Source organism: Osmerus mordax, chromosome 19, assembly GCF_038355195.1.
Source record: "Osmerus mordax isolate fOsmMor3 chromosome 19, fOsmMor3.pri, whole genome shotgun sequence".
Classification (NCBI taxonomy): Eukaryota; Metazoa; Chordata; class Actinopteri; order Osmeriformes; family Osmeridae; genus Osmerus; species Osmerus mordax.
The window spans coordinates 12,127,335-12,144,662 of record NC_090068.1 but is presented as its reverse complement, the minus strand read 5'-3'; the positions used below and the strand labels follow the sequence as shown (position 1 = coordinate 12,144,662).

Genomic DNA, 17,328 nt, shown 5'->3' with positions numbered 1-17,328 from the left:
TATTTGAGCTGACACATGGGGGTCTCGCGCTGACACGGTCCCTGTGTCAGAGCAGGCTGTGAATGTCTGGGCAACGCGCGCCATCGGCCTGCTTTCATGCCCTGGCCACATGTGGAGGCGCAGTGAGTGTGTAGGCTATGCTCGAGCTGCGGAGTTGCTAGGGGAAGGAAGCCGCCGTAGTTCAAACAGGATATTAAAATTAAATCGCCCCCAAAAAAGCAGACGTGCCTTGTTTGAGAAATCAATTGTAAATTTCTCTGCGGGGTTTTCGCAGTTTTGTAGTTAAAATAGTAGAACCTTTAATAAAAAAACTGACATATCTGATAAGGAAAGAGGAGTATCAACATGACATGATTATAAGGTGTCCTATCAATTTCATTCAAATAATTGGTTGATTAAACCGAAGATTGTTTTGCATCCATCTGGCTGTTTTCCATCGCACAGCGCTATCCGTGTATGTGTGTGTGTGTATGTGTGTGTGTGAGTGTGTGTGTGTGTGAGAGAGATACCCATAGGTTGCAACCGCTCGAAAAAGGTGTCGGTTTTGTTGGGTTGTTCATTCGCTCGTAAGGTGCTGAAATACGGCCAGCCTTCTTAAGCACACAGCCCCTTCCCCCGCTCGGCACCGACACCATTACACAGAGAGAGCAATGAAGGGAAGGAGAGAAGGGAGGGATGTGGAGGGGGCGGTGGCGCCAGTGGGGACTGAGAAGAGGAGAGCGAGCGTGTGCGCGCACGAGTGAGATGCGCAGCACCAGTGGCAGGGAAACACACCCGCCAGCCGCGCGCGGAGGAGAGAAAAAAGGCTGCACGGACAAAGGAAACATGGATGCAATAGAAGGGTATACCTTCAAACAGATAACGGAATGGATCTGCCGCTCCTCTTGCATCTCAAAACCAACCAATTAGCCTATTTTAATGTGGTGGTGGGAGGCGAGATTCTGCAAGCTGAAAAGGCGGAAAGCTTTGTTTAATCCGTCTGCGGATCATATGAGCTTGCGATGGCTGTTACAGGGATATGTAAGAGTTTAGGGAACAATGTGCCTCTATTTTGTGTTGTATTTTTCTTATTTTGTGGCCTTTCATTTGGACAATTACGTTACACCATTTCTGAGGAATTAGAAAATGGAGCGCTGGTTGGTGATCTCGTGCAGGACCTGGGGTTGGATATCCGAACGCTCTCAACCCGAAAGATAAAGGTAACATCCAACAGCGGAAAGCGATATGTGGATGTCAACCCCAAAAACGGGAAATTACTTGTTAATGACAGAATCGACAGAGAGACTCTGTGTGATTTGAGCAACACCTGTTTTTTAAATTTTGAGGTGCTTGTTGAAAACCCCTCGGAGGTGCACAATGTCGAGGTGGAGATTGTGGATGCCAATGACAATGAGCCGCAGTTCCCTAGAGACGAATACCAACTGGAAATTAAAGAATCGTTGTTACCAGGGTCTCGTTTTCCTATCGAAACTGCACAGGATCCGGACATGGGATCGAATTCTATTCGTCAATATAGACTCAGCCCAAACGAACATTTTATATTGGATTCCAACAAACCCTTGCCAAACAGCAAACACATCGAGCTCGTGCTTAAAAAGCCCCTTGATCGTGAACAGACACCTTACCACCAATTAATTTTGACGGCTGTGGACGGCGGAACACCAGCAAAAACCGGTACGTCTAAAATCAACGTGCGAGTCGAGGATGCAAACGATAACGTCCCCTTGTTCGACAGTTCCGTTTACAAGGTGAAATTATATGAAAATTCCCCGAAAGACACACTGGTCATCAAGTTGAACGCCACGGACCTGGACGAGGGCACCAACGGAGAGGTGTACTACTCTTTCGGTAGCTACACCAACGAGAGAGTCAGGCAGATGTTCTCCATGGACACCAACACAGGTGAAATCAGAGTGAAGCGCAACGTGGACTACGAGGAGACCAACACGTACGAGATGTACATCCAGGCCATGGATAAGGGACCCGGGGCAGTGGCCGCCCACTGTAAGGTGGTGGTGGAAGTGGTGGACGTGAACGACAACGTCCCAGAGATCGTGTTGTCATCTCTGTCCAGCCCGGTGAGGGAGGACGCCCGCGCCGACACAGTCGTAGCCCTGATTAGCGTGACCGACAAGGACTCCGGGCCTAACAAGCAGGTCAGCCTGGAGATCCCCCCTGGCCTTCCTTTCAAGATCAAGTCCTTCAGGAACTACTACATGCTCGTCACCTCCGCCTTCCTGGACCGCGAGACCGTCGCCGCCTACAACGTCACGCTCAGCGCCACGGACGCCGGCACCCCACCCCTCTCCTCCCAGAAGACGATCCAGGTGGACGTGGCCGACGTGAACGACAACCCGCCGCGCTTCCAGCAGACGTCCTACACGGTGTATGTGACGGAGAACAACGCCCCCGGCGCCTCGCTGTGCACCGTCAAGGCCCAGGACTCGGACGTCAACGAGAACGCTCGCATCACCTACACGGTCCTCAACGACAACAACCACGGCATCCCAGTCACGTCGTACGTGTCCGTGAAGGCCGACACGGGCGAGGCGTACGCCCTGCGCGCCTTCGACTACGAGTCTCTCAGGGAGTTCCACTTCCAGGTCAAAGCTCAGGACGGGGGAATCCCGCCTCTCAGCCGCGTGGCCACTGTTTACATCTACATCATGGACCAGAACGACCACGTCCCTGAGATCGTCAATCCCCGGGGCAACGGCACGCGCGCCATCGAGACGGTGCTGAAGAACGCCGAGCCGGGCGCCCTGGTGACCAAGGTGGTGGCGTACGACGCGGACGCGGGACCTAACGCCTGGCTGGTGTACGTCCTGGATCAGGCGTCCGACCTGGACCTGTTCAAGGTGCATGAGCACACCGGGGAGATCCGAACCACGCGCCGCGTCCTGGAGGAAAACTCCACCTCCTTCAGCCTGACCGTGCTGGTCCGTGACCACGGCCAGCCGGTGCTCTCCTCCACCGCCACCATCAACGTAGCCGTCATGGAGGTCCTCCCCAAGATGACCCCTGACCCCAAGAGGGTGATCCGACCCCACAGCACGCTGCTTTTATCCAACGTGACGCTCTACCTGATCGTGGCGCTCAGCGCCACCACCTTCGTGTTCCTGGTCACGGTGGTCGTCCTGGCGATCGTGCGTTGCCACGCCTACTGCACCCAGCCGGGCTCCTGCTCCCCGTGCTGCGTATCCCAGAAGCCCCCTCCGGACGGCGGCGCCAGCTGCATCGCGGCCAGCGGGGGAGGGGGCGGCGGGGGTGGGCCGCAACCCGACAACAACGTGGTCCTGCGGAGAGACCTCAAAGTGGAGCCGCACTACATCGAGGTGCGAGGCAACGGCTCGCTGACCAAAACGTACTGCTACAAGACGTGCCTGACCGCCACGTCGGGCAGCGACACCTTCATGTTCTACAACACGGGCCGGCCGATGAGCGGGACCTGGGGCTCCGAGCGTTTCTTCACCGGCGGCAGCGGCTTCGTACGGAGGCTGAGCATGCCCGACGCCTCCCTGCAAGTCTGTCCTGAGGTGTGTCGATTTTCTCTCCTAACCCCTTTACTTCCGCAAACACTACCACAGACCAACACCATCTCGCGCCATCTCGTCATGAAACTGTGCACGGTGTTTGTTGCAGCGGGTGTTTGGCGTTAGTTTCTACCCAGTTCTGTAACATCCCGTTATTTTAGGCCACAGCACACGCTTCAAGTTGCAGTGTATCTTCAAGGGAAATTAATCTTTCTCTCTTGTCGTACTCTGCGTTCGTTTCTTCGGCGGTACATTCGGAAAGCATGTCGGCGTTGACAAGTTCCTTTGATGACCCTGTCCGAGGAGTGTTTAGGAGCTGGCGCACAACCCTTTTTGTTCTTGTCCCAGTGGATCCGCGCGTCTTTTCCACCCTGCTCAGCAGTCACACTGCATTACCGTCAGACCCTGGAACTTTCTGGAGTCCTGGCGTATTTCTGATGATTCAGGAATTTGTCCCCGAGTTTGATGTTGTCATCAAACAGTCACATCGGAGCAGGGTCGGTCACTGGTGCGCTCTCTGTCCGAGTGGGTTTGTCTTTGTTGTCATATCTCAACGTCTCAGGGAGAGGACCCGCTTTTTCCGAGCCCGTCGGCAGTAGATGTATCCCATTGTATTGTTTTGCACTGGTGTGTATGTGTGTGCTTGAGTGTGTGTGTGTGTGTGTGTTTCGACTTCTCTTTTCAAGTCTGCCCTTGAATAGCTACTTTGTCTTTCAGCTGTATTTCCCTGGTGTCTCCTTAGCCGAGTCCCTCCAGTACAGCAGTGTTGTGCCCTGGGAAAGCGCTGGCATTCATGTTAGATCACAACTTGGCAAGTCAAGGCTGAGTGCTACAGGAAACGATTAACAAAAAAGCCAGTGTAGTAATATGTGAGGAATGGAAATGTAGTCGTAAATGAAGTTGGTGCAGAGATGTCCTCCACGGAGGGTTTTACCGCTTTAGCTGGTCTTTTTGTTCACCTTGGTGTCTCATTATCATCTGAATAGGAGACAGGAGCTCACCGATTTATCACCTGCTAACTGAGATGCGTTTACTTTACGATCCGGCTAGTAAATACAGACCTGTTCCTTGACTCTGACCACCTAATACTGTAGAAATTCACACTTTTGATCCTTGATCTTTTACTGCAAATCCTAACGCTAAATCGACTAGTTGTGCGTTGCTCCGGATAAAAGCGCCTGCTACATGAATGAAATGTTAATGTGGTTTAATGTTCCTGGAGAGAATTTCACTGATCCGTAGGGACCTCTTTCATACCCATATGTGTCCCACATTTCGACTGCGTTTTAATGCCTGTTTACTATTTGTTGTATTTTCTGTGCTTGTTTAATTTCCGTGAACTCATGCTTACTCCAACGAGTGGAGATCTGGGTTGGACTCCCTGATAGGCTCACCTTCAAAAGGATGACTTCCTGATCCATCACTGTAGGGGGCAAATTGGTTGACGGCCAGGGCGGTGTTGTCACAACGTCGTTTACAGGTCACAGGGGTCTCCTGGAAGGAGGGGGGTGGTGTCTGTGCGTGGGTGACTGTGGCCATGGTAACAGTCCAACCCAGCAGCCAGTGAGTGGTCCAGGAGTAATAAACAGAGCCTGGACAAGATAACAGTGACAGTGGAAATCAGATTAACCTCCAGACCCTGTTTCTCGGCCCCACAAATTAGATTCACTCAGACAGGCTGTGTCTCAGAGCAGAAGATCTTCCCCCCTGAATAGAGCTGATTAAAGAACAAATTTCCGTGAACTCATGCTTACTCCAACGAGTGGAGATCTGGGTTGGACGCTTTGATAGGCTCATCTTCAAAAGGATGACTTCCTGATCCATCACTGTAGGGGGCTGATTGGTTGACGGCCAGGGTGTACCATCGGTAATTGGGGCATTCGCTTCAGTTGAAGCTCTGGTGCGCAGATCAAGGTCTCGGACCATCTTTCCTCCCATGAAACTGGTGACAGATCGTACCCATGTTACCCATAACTCCTATCAATACCACTTCAGGGCTCTCTGAGGTTGCGCCACTTGCTGTAATGTGAAAATTGACTGCAGTGCAGGTGTAGCCGACTGAGGTGTGGAGAAAAAACACCCGCTCTCCATCCCAGTCCTAACGTGAACAGGGGTGCAAAGGATGCGGTTGCCGTGGTTACGTAGGCTCTGTCTGATTGGATTACCCTTAAAGCCCAGCTGCAGTGTGACTGATGAGGCAGTGATTTAGCTGAGAGCTACAGTACAGGGAGCAAAAGCCCTCTCGAGTGTACCACACTTCTCAGTTTCCTCAGAACCAACACCCCTACACACACACACTCCTACATAAGCATTCACAATATCACAGAAGGCATCAATCAGTGTGTTGTTCAATGTCATTGCTGTGATAAAGGGGGTGTGTGTGTGAGTGACACTGTCTTAAGGAACTGCAGTGTTCCTATCAGGATGCATAGCTGGGATGTGCCCCATGATTAATTTATGGGGCCATATCTGGCATGAGCTCAATGCATGAGATCAAACTAACCTCTCTCTCCCTCTCTCCCTCTCTCTCTCTCTCTCTCTCTCTCTCTCCATCTCTCTCCCTCTCTCTCTTCTCTTCACAGCCAAAAGCCCCAAATGCTGACTGGCGATACTCTGCATCTTTGAGGGCAGGCATGCAGAGGTAAGCGCTTCATCTTTTCCACCCTCTCATGACCTCTGACCTTGCCACAAGGAGACCCGAGACACACCCCTGGGTTGTCCTCAGGCACACGCACACACGCTGTGTTTCGCACTCCCTCTCTGTCACATACCCACACATTCACTGTCTCACACACACCCTGACTGAAGAGATCTGTAGTGCTCGACAGCCCTGATGCTCTGCAGTGCGATAGTGTATGTAGGTCATCTATACGGTATGTGGGTCATCTCCTTTACCAGCCTCTCCCTGTAACACCACACACAGTCCTTCAGCAGTAGCTGTGAAGGACAAACAAGCTGATGAACTAAGTATGGGCTTGCTCAGTTACAGATCACCACACACACATGTACACACACGCACTGTGCAGGCAGGGTAGCAGACCTTTTCTTCACTTAGACAGATGTGTTAATCAGCGAGCCCTCTGGGCCTGGCCTGGGTGGGTGAGGGTGTGAACGTACACTGCAGAGGACATGTTAGATGAATAACAGCCAGGCTGTGAAAACGGATGAAGATTCCCCTACAGGGCCAAAGGTTTTCCACTCATGCTTCCTTGCTTGAGGAGGTCTGCGGCGTCGTGTTAAGACGTCCTCCAGCCCTGTGCTGTTGAGCAGGAGAAGATGTTGACAGATTTATTTTTCGCGTTTCACTTTTACATTTACATCTTATTCAGAGCGACTTACAGTCAGTATGGGGACATTCCCCCAAGACAAGTAGGGCGAAGTGCCTTGCCCAAGGACACAACGTCATTTTTCACGGCCAGTAATCAAACCGGCAACCGTCTGATTAATAGCCCGATTCCCTAACCGCTCAGCCATCTGCCTCCCTTTTCTCACTTTTCGTGAACAGACGCTTTTATCCGAAGCGACATGCAAGTAGAGCATGTAGAATGTTCAGCCGAGAATAAAGGATGGAAAATGCAAGGTTGTAATAATATTGTGGTGGTCAGAGTTAAGGAAAGTAAAACGTAACTCGACCACAGTGCAATAATAACATCTCAACAACATGAATATATAATAGAGTGCAACAAAATCAGGGTGTAGAGTGATGGTTTGATGGTCTGTTGTGCAAACACGGTTTATCACAAATCATTTACAACCACTATTAAAATGTGTTACTGCTCTGTTTAAGATGGCAGTACCTGTAACACACACACACACACACACACACAATCACTCAATAACTCACTCGCCACTGACCCACATTCTAAATCCAGACACCAGTTCGGGCCTCATTCCACCCAATCGCAGTGCACCCACTACACGTCGCACCATCTGTACACTTTTTCCAACACATTCTCTCAACTTCCCCCTCTCCCGTATAACACGCAGATCGCACCCTAACCCATTTACCCAAATACATATACTTCTGGAGCAGGCATACAGCCAAACACAAACACACACACATAGGTGTGTGTATCTTTTTGTCTGAGCTCTCAATGCTCTTTAAGACTGTTTCATCCGTACAGATACTCAAATACTCAATACAACACATCCTGGGAAGGTCCTTCTCCTGAATGCTCTCCAGTTTCTACGTGTTTGAGTCTGGAACTAATGACAGGGAATTAGAAAAGCACAAATAAATGGGCCGATGAATAATTGATTGTCATTCATAGGAGTTTCTAAGAGTGTATAAATAGTTCTAAATTTATAAATATTCGTTCCACTTCCTTTCCCTGTAATGTTGTTCTAGCTTCTTTATTCTTCTTCTCTGGTTTTGACCTAAGTCGTTATCTCTGTCGCCTGGCCTCCCAGTTAACACACGCCTTAGAGGGTGAAGTCAGGCAACAAACAAACCACTACGACCATGAGCAACTCAACGCCGTCTTACAGTAAATACTGTAGACCAAGCAATTCCTTCATTCCATTTGAAACACACACACACTCAGTAAGTCAGGGTGGACAACTTCATGTTTTCTAATCACTTCCAGCTAACCGAGGAGTCACATGAGAAACATCCACTAAATTAGCTGCCGCTGGGTTTTCTTAATAAAGACGTGTTAAAAGCTGCCTGACATCCTGGTGGGATTAATCAGAGCTGTGGATGAGGAGGTGTGACTGCAGTCCACATCTCAGCTATTTGATGTGTGGAAAGTAACAACAACTGCATTTGGAAACGTTTAGGTCGATTTACTTCAAAACAATCAAAGCTGTCAACAGTATGTTTTTAGCACAGTGACTTTTACATTACATTTAGTCATTTAGCAGACGCTCTTATCCAGAGCGACTTACAGTAAGTACAGGGACATTCCCCCCGAGGCAAGTAGGGTAAAGTGCCTTGCCCAAGTACACAATGTCAGTTTGCATGACCGGGAATCGAACCAACAACCTTCTGATTAATATCCCGACTCCCTAACCGCTCAGCCATCTGACCACCTTTTAAGGAACAAATGTTTGTCTGGGTGTCTGATGAGTGCTGCTGTGTGTTTTCAGCTCGGTCCACATGGAGGAGTCGTCGGTGATGCAGGGAGCTCAGGGCATGCTGGTCCAGAACTGGCCCACCGTGTCCAGTGCTGCAGGTGAGGGTGTGTGGCTGTGTGTGTGAGTGGGGGGTTAGGTCTGTGGTGTGTGTGTGTGTGTGGGGGGGGTGATTAGGTCTGTGGTGTGTGTGTCTGTGTGTGTGGGGGGAGTTAGGTCTGTGGTGTGTGTGTGTGTGTGGGGGGGTGATTAGGTCTGTGGTGTGTGTGTGTGTGTGTGTGGGGTTAGGTCTGTTGTGTGTGTGTGTTGGGGGGGAGGAGGTCTATCAGTGTTTGTTCTGAAAGCACTCGCGAAGGATAGCAAATAAACAGGAATCATTTGGGCTCTATTGTAAACATGCAAGTGTCCTTTTAAAATTACATTTACATTTACTCATTTAGCAGACGCTCTTATCCAGAGCGACTTACAGTAAGTACAGGGACATTTCCCAGAGGCAAGTAGGGTGAAGTGCCTTGCCCAAGGACACAACGTCAGTTGGCATGACCGGGAATCAAACTGACAACCTTCGGATTACTAGCCCGATTCCCTCACCGCTCAGCCAACTGACTCCAATACAATTCCCCCTCATCCTCCTCACTTGGGGGAACACTGCAACAGCCAGGCCTCCAGAGGCAGGTTTCTGGAGATACTGGACACAGGCCAGTAGCAAACAACCCACAGTCTTCCAGGAGAGGAGCCAGAAAGTAACATACTGCCAGATATGGGCCATAGTATCTACATTTATATGGAGCAGATTTGAATGAATGTGGTTGGTGAACAGCATGAACTCTGCGTTGAGACGGGTTTGCTCATGGAGTCGAGTTATTTTGACTGCCTACTGGAAATAGAGTTAAGATAAAAAAGTTTAATCCCTACTGCATGTTCAGTATTCGGGAATTTACCTTTGAAGATTATTAGAAATCAGACTGTACAAGGAGAATCAGTGAAGAGAGAGAGGGGGGGGGTTATAGAAACAGAGAGAGAGAGAGAGAGAGAGAGAGAGAGAGAGAAGGAGAGAGACATTGAGTGAAAGAGACAGAGTGAGAAAGAAAGAAAGAAGCGAGAGATATAGACAGAGTGAGAAAGAGAAAGAGAGAGGGAGACAGTGGGATGTGATGCTGGCTGACTGCTATGCTCTTGTGGCTGTGTTCCGAGGTTGTGTCAGAATGCCTGGGCGGCAGTTGGCTCTTCCTGTCAGTCGTCCGTTTCCCCCCCCCCCCCCCTCCTTTCCCCCCTGCTGTCAGGGCAGGCTGAGATCACATCGATTTACTGTCCAACCAGAGGAGTGGGAGCAAGGTGTGGGACCACATGGTGGGTGATTGAGGTAGCGTCACTGTGACACAATATCAAGGAGTCAGGTGGCTGAGCGGTGAGGGAATCGGGCTGGTAATCCGAAGGTTGCCAGTTCGATTCCCAGGCGTGCCAACTGACGTTGTGTCCTTGGACAAGGCACTTCACCCTACTTGCCTCGGGGGAATGTCCCTGTACTTACTGTAAGTCGTTCTGGATAAGAGCGTCTGCTAAATGACTAAATGTAAATGTAAAGTGTTTTTGTGTGTCAATGTGTGTGTGTGTATGCGCGCGTCGAGAAGTTGGGTTACCAGGGTAGACCGACAGAGGCGGTAAGGAAAGGGAGAGAGAGATGGAGAGATGGAGATGGAGAGCTAGAAGGCATGCATCATCTCTATTGATTTTTCTACCTGACTGCAGTTTTGTGGAGCGGATGGAAAACTTCCACTCTCTGCTCGAGAGAATCCAATACAGTCTGGAGGCATAGGACACGCAGAGAGCACTGCAGGGAAGCGCTCAGAGCAGAAGGGCAGTCTCTTGCTGGGTTAGGAGTGGCTCTCTGGCCAATATGGTGCAGGGGAGGCAGTTATGAGGCAGAGGTACTATCTTTGTTCATTGTGGTGCAGGGGAGGCAGTTATGAGGCAGGAGTACAGTAACAGATGCGAGACTTAGTGAGTGAACATGCTGGTTCAGGTGAATCTTTACCAATTCTATTTTGCACGGGTTATCTTGACACAGTTAATTTTAAATTGGTGTTGATATCCTCTTAACCTTCTCAATTTGATTGTGTCTTTGTGAGCGGCAAGTAAAGAGGGAAGGAGAGAGAGAGAGAAGAAGATCTTGTCATATTTAGCCTGATGGAGGAGAGAGAAGGACAGGGAAGGATAGGGATGATGGAGGAGGAGGAGAGATCTGGGGGGGATGGAGGAACTGAGAGGTTCAGGAATGGCAGTGGCCCTGCGGTAAGTGTTGTTGCTAGGGAACGCCATGTGACTTGTTGCTAAGCAACGCTGTCTAACTGAGAGATTGCTGCAGCACCGCTGCCCTCCATCAGCAGGGAGTGGGCGAAGGCAGTTTCCACGGCAACCCTTTATACCCTGAATAGATGATTAGGGTAAAGGAAAGATACTGGTGTGTGTGTGTGTGTGTGGGGGGGGGGGGGGGCTACATCTGGCTACCATGGAAACCTTGTGACAGAAATCCAGGGTAACCTGCTTACAAGCGGCTCCAGAGTGTGGCATTATGGGATGTTAGCAGGCAGAAATGTGCTATAATCAGGGTAGGGGGATGGGGGTGGGGGGTGAGCGGTAAGTAACTCTGCTTATTTGGAGAGAGCAGTGGGGTCGCTGCGACTGTCACAACCCCTCCCCTGGGCACCATGCTGAGACTTCCACTCTCAAACGCCACCGCAGCGCAGAGGCGTTTAGTCAAACCAAACAGCTTTTTTTCTCCCCTCGCACACCACAGACCGATAGGCAGATGAGAAGGCTGAGATGGAGAGGGAGAGAGAGAGAGAGTGGGAGTGAGTTATTGGTGAACGGAAAGACAACGCACAATATGATTAGAGGAAAGGCACAAAATGATTAAAGAGGTGTGTGCTGATTAATTGTAAACATCGCCTTAATCTGTTTAGGGTGGGGGGTAGAGATGTGAGCTCAAATTAAGAAACGTAATTTACTTAACATAATTAGCTTGATTAAGAAACTAAACGTAGAAGTTTACAGATCAAAAGCATTTCCCACACACACTCAGAGCAGGGAAGTGCTTCATCCCCGGACCTGTGAAAGGTGTGCCTCACCTGCTGCAGTATAGATGACCCTTCCCAGCCTTCCTGTGCACATCCTGGTTCAGAGAGGGGAGTCAGGTGGCTAAACGGTTAGGGAATCGGGCTAGTAATCTGAAGGTTGCCAGTTCGATTCCCGGCCGTGCAAAATGATGTTGTGTCCTTGGGCAAGGCACTTCACCCTACTTGCCTCGGGGGAATGTCCCTGTACTTACTGTAAGTCGCTCTGGATAAGAGCGTCTGCTAAATGACTAAATGTAAATGTAGAGAGCCAACTAAGACCCTGCCCTCTTTCTGAACCGTATGAAATGTGTTACAGCCCATGGAGGGCTGTAACACAGTGGTACAGCCACTGTCGACCATCTGCACATCAAAAACAACCTGGAAAAGCCTTTCCAGGGCTGGAGCTAAATAAAAGGAGGGAGGGGAAAGTAGGTCAGACTGGGGAGGTACCGATGTGGGACTGAGAGGGCCGGCACAGCTAGCAGGGCTTCACCTCTCACTTTATACATTCTTGTTTATCTCACTCTCACTCTCACTCTCACTCTCACTCTCACTCTCACTCTCACTCTCACTCTCTCTCTCTCTCTCTCTCTCTCTCACACTCTCACACTCTCACACTCTCACTCGCTCACTCTCTCACTCTCTCACTCTCTCACTCTCTCACTCTCTCTCTCTCACACTCTCACTCTCTCACTCTCTCACTCTCTCACTCTCTCTCTCTCTCTCTCTCTCTCTCTCTCTCTCTCAGTCTCACTCTCACTCTGTCTCTCTCCCTCTCTATCTCTTTCTTGATATCTCTCTGTTTTACACTCTCTAACTCTCTCTCTCTATCTCTAACTCTCTCACTCTGTCCGACTCTCTATCTCTCTCTATCTCTCTGACTCTCTTTCTCACTCCTTTTCTCTCTTTTGTCCATTCCTTCACCAGCGTTCTTCGTGTTTCTCAGATTCTCTAGTTTGCTCAACTGTGCTGCCCTGTATATACGCATCTCTACAAATCCCCTGGCCTGTAGCACCTTCTCTTCCAGTTTAATCTTTCCTATTCTCCCTGTCACCTTCCTTTCACGCTCGTGATTTGAGATCTCTCTGACTCCACCTAGCGCTGTTGGGAGTAGGTCGGCCATGGGGTTTCACTGTTCCTGTCATCTGAAAACTGCACATTCCTGCCGCAGAGAGATGTTAGACCTCCCAGCCCCTCTGTTCTAAGAGGGCACCCGTCTCCGACTGGCTGGGTTCCTGGCAGGTCCTGTCTGCAGCCCTGGATCCTTTCCAGCTGCACTGACGTGCCTCTGACTCAAACTTTTAGTACCGCTTTGACAGCTTCGCAAAGACTCGCAGTGAATTTATTTAGCACCTACTGGGAGGTGAAAGAAAGCATGATGATGGTTTGGGGGCAATGAATAAAAAAATGACACCTTTGTTCTATTTTTCTCCCTCTTTTTCTCTCGAATCCTTTCCCCTGTCTATCCCTCTTCTCATGTCCTTCTCTCTCTCTCTCTCCCTCTCTCTCTCTTCCTCTTTCTCTTTCTCTCTGTCTCTCTCTCTTTCTCTGTCTCTCTCTCTCTGTCTCTCTCTCTGTCTCTCTCCCTCTCTCTCTCTCTCTCCCTCTCTCTCTCTTCCTCTTTCTCTTTCTCTCTGTCTCTCTCTCTTTCTCTGTCTCTCTCTCTGTCTCTCTCTCTCTGTCTCTGTCTCTCTCCCTCTCTCTCTCTCTCCCTCTCTCTCTCTCCCTCTCTCTCTCTTCCTCTTTCTCTTTCTCTCTGTCTCTCTCTCTTTCTCTGTCTCTCTCTCTGTCTCTGTCTCTCTCCCTCTCTCTCTCTCTCCCTCTCTCTCTCTCCCTCTCTCTCTCTTCCTCTTTCTCTTTCTCTCTGTCTCTCTCTCTCTCTCTCTCTCTCTCTCTCTCTCTCTCTCTCTGTCTCTGTCTCTCTCCCTCTCTCCCTCTCTCTCTCTCTCTCTCTGCCCCTTGTAGATGGGGAGGGGGGCGAGCTGTCCCCCCCAGTGGGCGCAGGCATCGACAGTAACAGCTGGCACTTCCGCTACGGAGCAGGGCCGGGCTACGGGCCACCCCATGCCCTGAAACCTGGAGAGATCCCCCCTGAGGCCTTCATCATCCCCGGCTCCCCCGCCATCATCTCCATACGCCAAGACCCCGGAGCCGCCGACGACAAGAGCGACTTCATCACCTTCGGCAAGAAGGAGGAGGCCAAGAAGAAGAAGAAGAAGAAGAAGGAGAAGAAAGACAAGAAGGATAAAGGGAAGGATGACGGGGAGGAGTAGAGGAGAGTGGAGTGGAGGGGTGGGGGGGGGGGTTATAAAACAGAGCTACCAACAAAAGTCCAAACGACAGAGCCCGAAAAAGCCAAATGTATATTTTAGAAGCAGGGAGGCCTCCTTGTGGTGTTTCTGCATATGTAAGTGTCCCCAGGCCAGCGTAGCTACCATTAACCGAGGTCTGTCCTCTGTACGGCATGTAAACATGCCACACTAGCCTTTTCTGGCAGCACGGCCTTGTCTGGCTCTGACTACCCCCGAGGCCTGGGGAGCTTGCTAATAGCTCTCTCTAGTCAGCCATTTGCTGAATGGAAGAAAAAAAAAAACGGTTCCAAATGTATCAACGAAAAAAATAGAATATTATTTTACGTCAATATTACTGCCCTGCTTGTACAGAAAATATAGAAAGTGAGATTTCTGACACACCATCACTTTGAAATGGTGATTCAAATGCACAGCCTAATCTCCCCTGCCTCTCCCTGCCTCTAGCTTCCCCCTACCTCCTTCCTCTGCCTCCCCCTGCCTCTCCCTGCCTCTAGCTTCCCCCTACCTCCTTCCTCTGCCTCCCCCTGCCTCTCCCTGCCTCTATGGTCCCCCTACCTCCTTCCTCTGCCTCCCCCCTGCCCAAACTGACCTCACAGAGGCACTGATCTCGTTCTGGCCAGCCCATGTTGGCATCTCTGTATTTACTTGGCCCCCGGCCTCCTCTGATGTCCTGATTGGAGGGGTGGAGGAGCTGGCTCTCACTAAATTACACACAGGCTTTATAGGGACATGGTTGAAACGCTGTTGCTTTTTTATATATATATATAAAATAATATAAAAAGAAAAAAGAAAAAAGTGACAAAACACCTTATATGTGTGTGCGTGTGCAGGGTACAGCAAGCTGGCTGGAGATCAGGTGGGGCTGACGTTAGGCAGTGGAGACTCTGTGTGTCTGAAACAGAAGGTAACACCTACTGTTACAGTCTGCAGGGCAGACCACAGTGACGGGGCTGAGGAACCAGGCACTACAGACTGAGAAAACACACACACACACACAGTCAACCAGGCCGTACCAGCACCCTCATAAAGATCTCTGCTTCCGTTCCAAGACAGAGGCCTACAGTGACAGCTTCTGTCCTGGTAGTGTGTAATATAGGGCAAGAATGTTGCTTGTTGCTTCATTTCTGTTCAAGCCTGACCCCCCCCCCCCCCCTCCCCCCTGCTTCTGTTGTTGAATGTTCAATAGGCCTAGTTGTTCTCAAAGCCCTTCCCTGATGCCTCAACTGCTTTGGCGCTTGTCGTCTTCGCTCGCTCGCACTGCGTGCCCCCCGTGTCCACCACAGACCAGGGGGGGGGGGGGGCTTCCCAAAGTAACTCTGGTGACCCAGTCCCTGTGTCAACCCTGCAACAGTACTGTTATCCTGGCGTCACCGACACCCACAGAGACACACAGACGAACACGTCTTCAGTTAGCTTTAACTAAGCCTCGGGACTGAGGTCAATGGCTCCACAATCACTTCTCTGAGTGTGTTTTGCGGTAATCTCCTTCACAAGTTCCCACGTCACATCACAGGGATTCCCGACCGATTGACAGGGGTACATATGGACACAGAGAACCTGGATGTGGGTGATTGGTGGATTTCCGAGCCGAGGATCAAGTAACTCGGCAACCCTGACGTTGTTTCATGTTGTCAAACACCTTCATCACTTTGTGGTGTTGTACAACACAGCATAATGTCTGGAGATGAGTTTAGTGAGGTTAGTTTGCATAGATTCATCGTGATGGATACATGCTGGCTGATATCTGACCAATCAGAAGGGGCATGTGGGTGATATCAGCGCTGCTATTGGACAGTTCCCCTCGTGAACATGACGGCTCCCCTTCAGGTGTAAATCAGTATTGTCAGATCACTAAGTGGCCGTTTGCATGTTGTAAGCAGATGAAACAGATACTATATAGATATATATAGATAGATATGTTTTTCATTTCTTTCAGGCATTTATCACTTATCCCAGAGTATTTTCTCTGTTGAAATATATGTAGATTCAACATACTCTTAAATACAAACACTCGCTCTCAATCAGACAAACAGCAGCACCTACACACAGATACAAACATTCATACTTATAAGTCATGGAATAAACAAGCAGGAGTCACATTTTATATCCTGTTGAAGTTAAATTGAACTAACCTTCTAGTTATACGTAAATGCTGTAGTGTTGATCTCTGAAATACCTTTTACTTTATGCTCCTTATGATTTTGTAAGAATTGCTAAATGAATTCTGTACCTTGTGTTAAACTTTGAAATGATCAAGCCAACACTGTAACGTAAATCTGACTCATATATTCACCGTCCATATCTATTCCTTACCCATTTGAAAATATAAAAAAATAAAAAAATAATAAAAAAAATATATAAAACGCTCAAAAAAGAGAGAACATTTCTACAAAAAAAATTATACTGAAAAAAATATGAAAAGTTGATGTACTCTGCTTGTGTGTAGTGAATGTCTCCCTGGAAAGTGTGTGCTGGCTGGCACTGATAAGGCTTGGACATCACCTAGGGTCCTACAGATCTGTTGACAACCTTTTTGTACACCTGCTCATCAGTGTAACGGTGATAATAGTGATTCTTCATTTTTATCATTTAATGAATCTGGTAATGTGTTTTGTTTATAAATCACAAAATAAAGTTTTCTTTCTTAAATATCTGAACATTGGTTTTATTTTGTCTGGATTTAAAATATGGACGCTCACATGAGTTCACATACAGAAGGAAGGACTGAAATGCATCTTAACCATCCAGTGGGTTCCTGGAGGGACCTACAAGAAAGAGAGAGAGAGAGAGAGAGAGGGAGAGAGAGAGAGGGGGGGGGAAGGGAGAGAGAGAGAGAGAGAGAGAGGGGGGGGGGGAGAGGGAGGGAGGGAGGGAGGGAGGGAGGGAGGGAGGGAGGGAGGGAGGGAGGGAGGGAGGGAGGGAGGGAGGGAGGGAGGGAGGGGGAAAGAGGAAGCAAAATATACAGAGAAAGAGGTATTGGGACAAACTTGATTTGTGTGTGGTTTAACAGAGAAGATATAGAAGCCTTTCGCTGTCTGTGCCTCGTAAACAGGCCCTGTTTAGCTGCCCAGAGATGTGCCTGAATGATTCCTCTCTGCTGCTTTTCTCTGCTGGCCGAGCGAGAGGGTTTTCTAAGGCTCGAGTGAACTGAGCTGCTGTTTTTTGCTCTCTCCCCGAGGCAGGTCTGGCTGTACAGCCAACCATGCTGTCTGGGGGCCGCATCATTCACAGACTGCTTCACTTGCATGGACTGAGCTGGGAGAAAATAACGCTAATGCGTTGCAGAGCATAAGT

The 17,328-nt window shown here is 49.5% G+C and overlaps 1 protein-coding gene across 1 annotated transcript; it reads left to right on the top strand.

Annotated features, from left to right (window-relative positions):
• Window positions 1–869: 869 nt before the first annotated feature.
• LOC136962989 (protocadherin alpha-C2-like) lies at window positions 870–13,995 on the top strand. Its single transcript, XM_067256940.1, has 4 exons — window positions 870–3,536; window positions 6,116–6,174; window positions 8,622–8,707; window positions 13,688–13,995. The coding sequence occupies exons 1-4, from the start codon at window positions 1,002–1,004 to the stop codon at window positions 13,993–13,995; spliced, it is 2,988 nt and encodes a 995-aa protein (XP_067113041.1). The 5' UTR covers window positions 870–1,001.
• The last annotated feature ends 3,333 nt before the right edge of the window (window positions 13,996–17,328 follow it).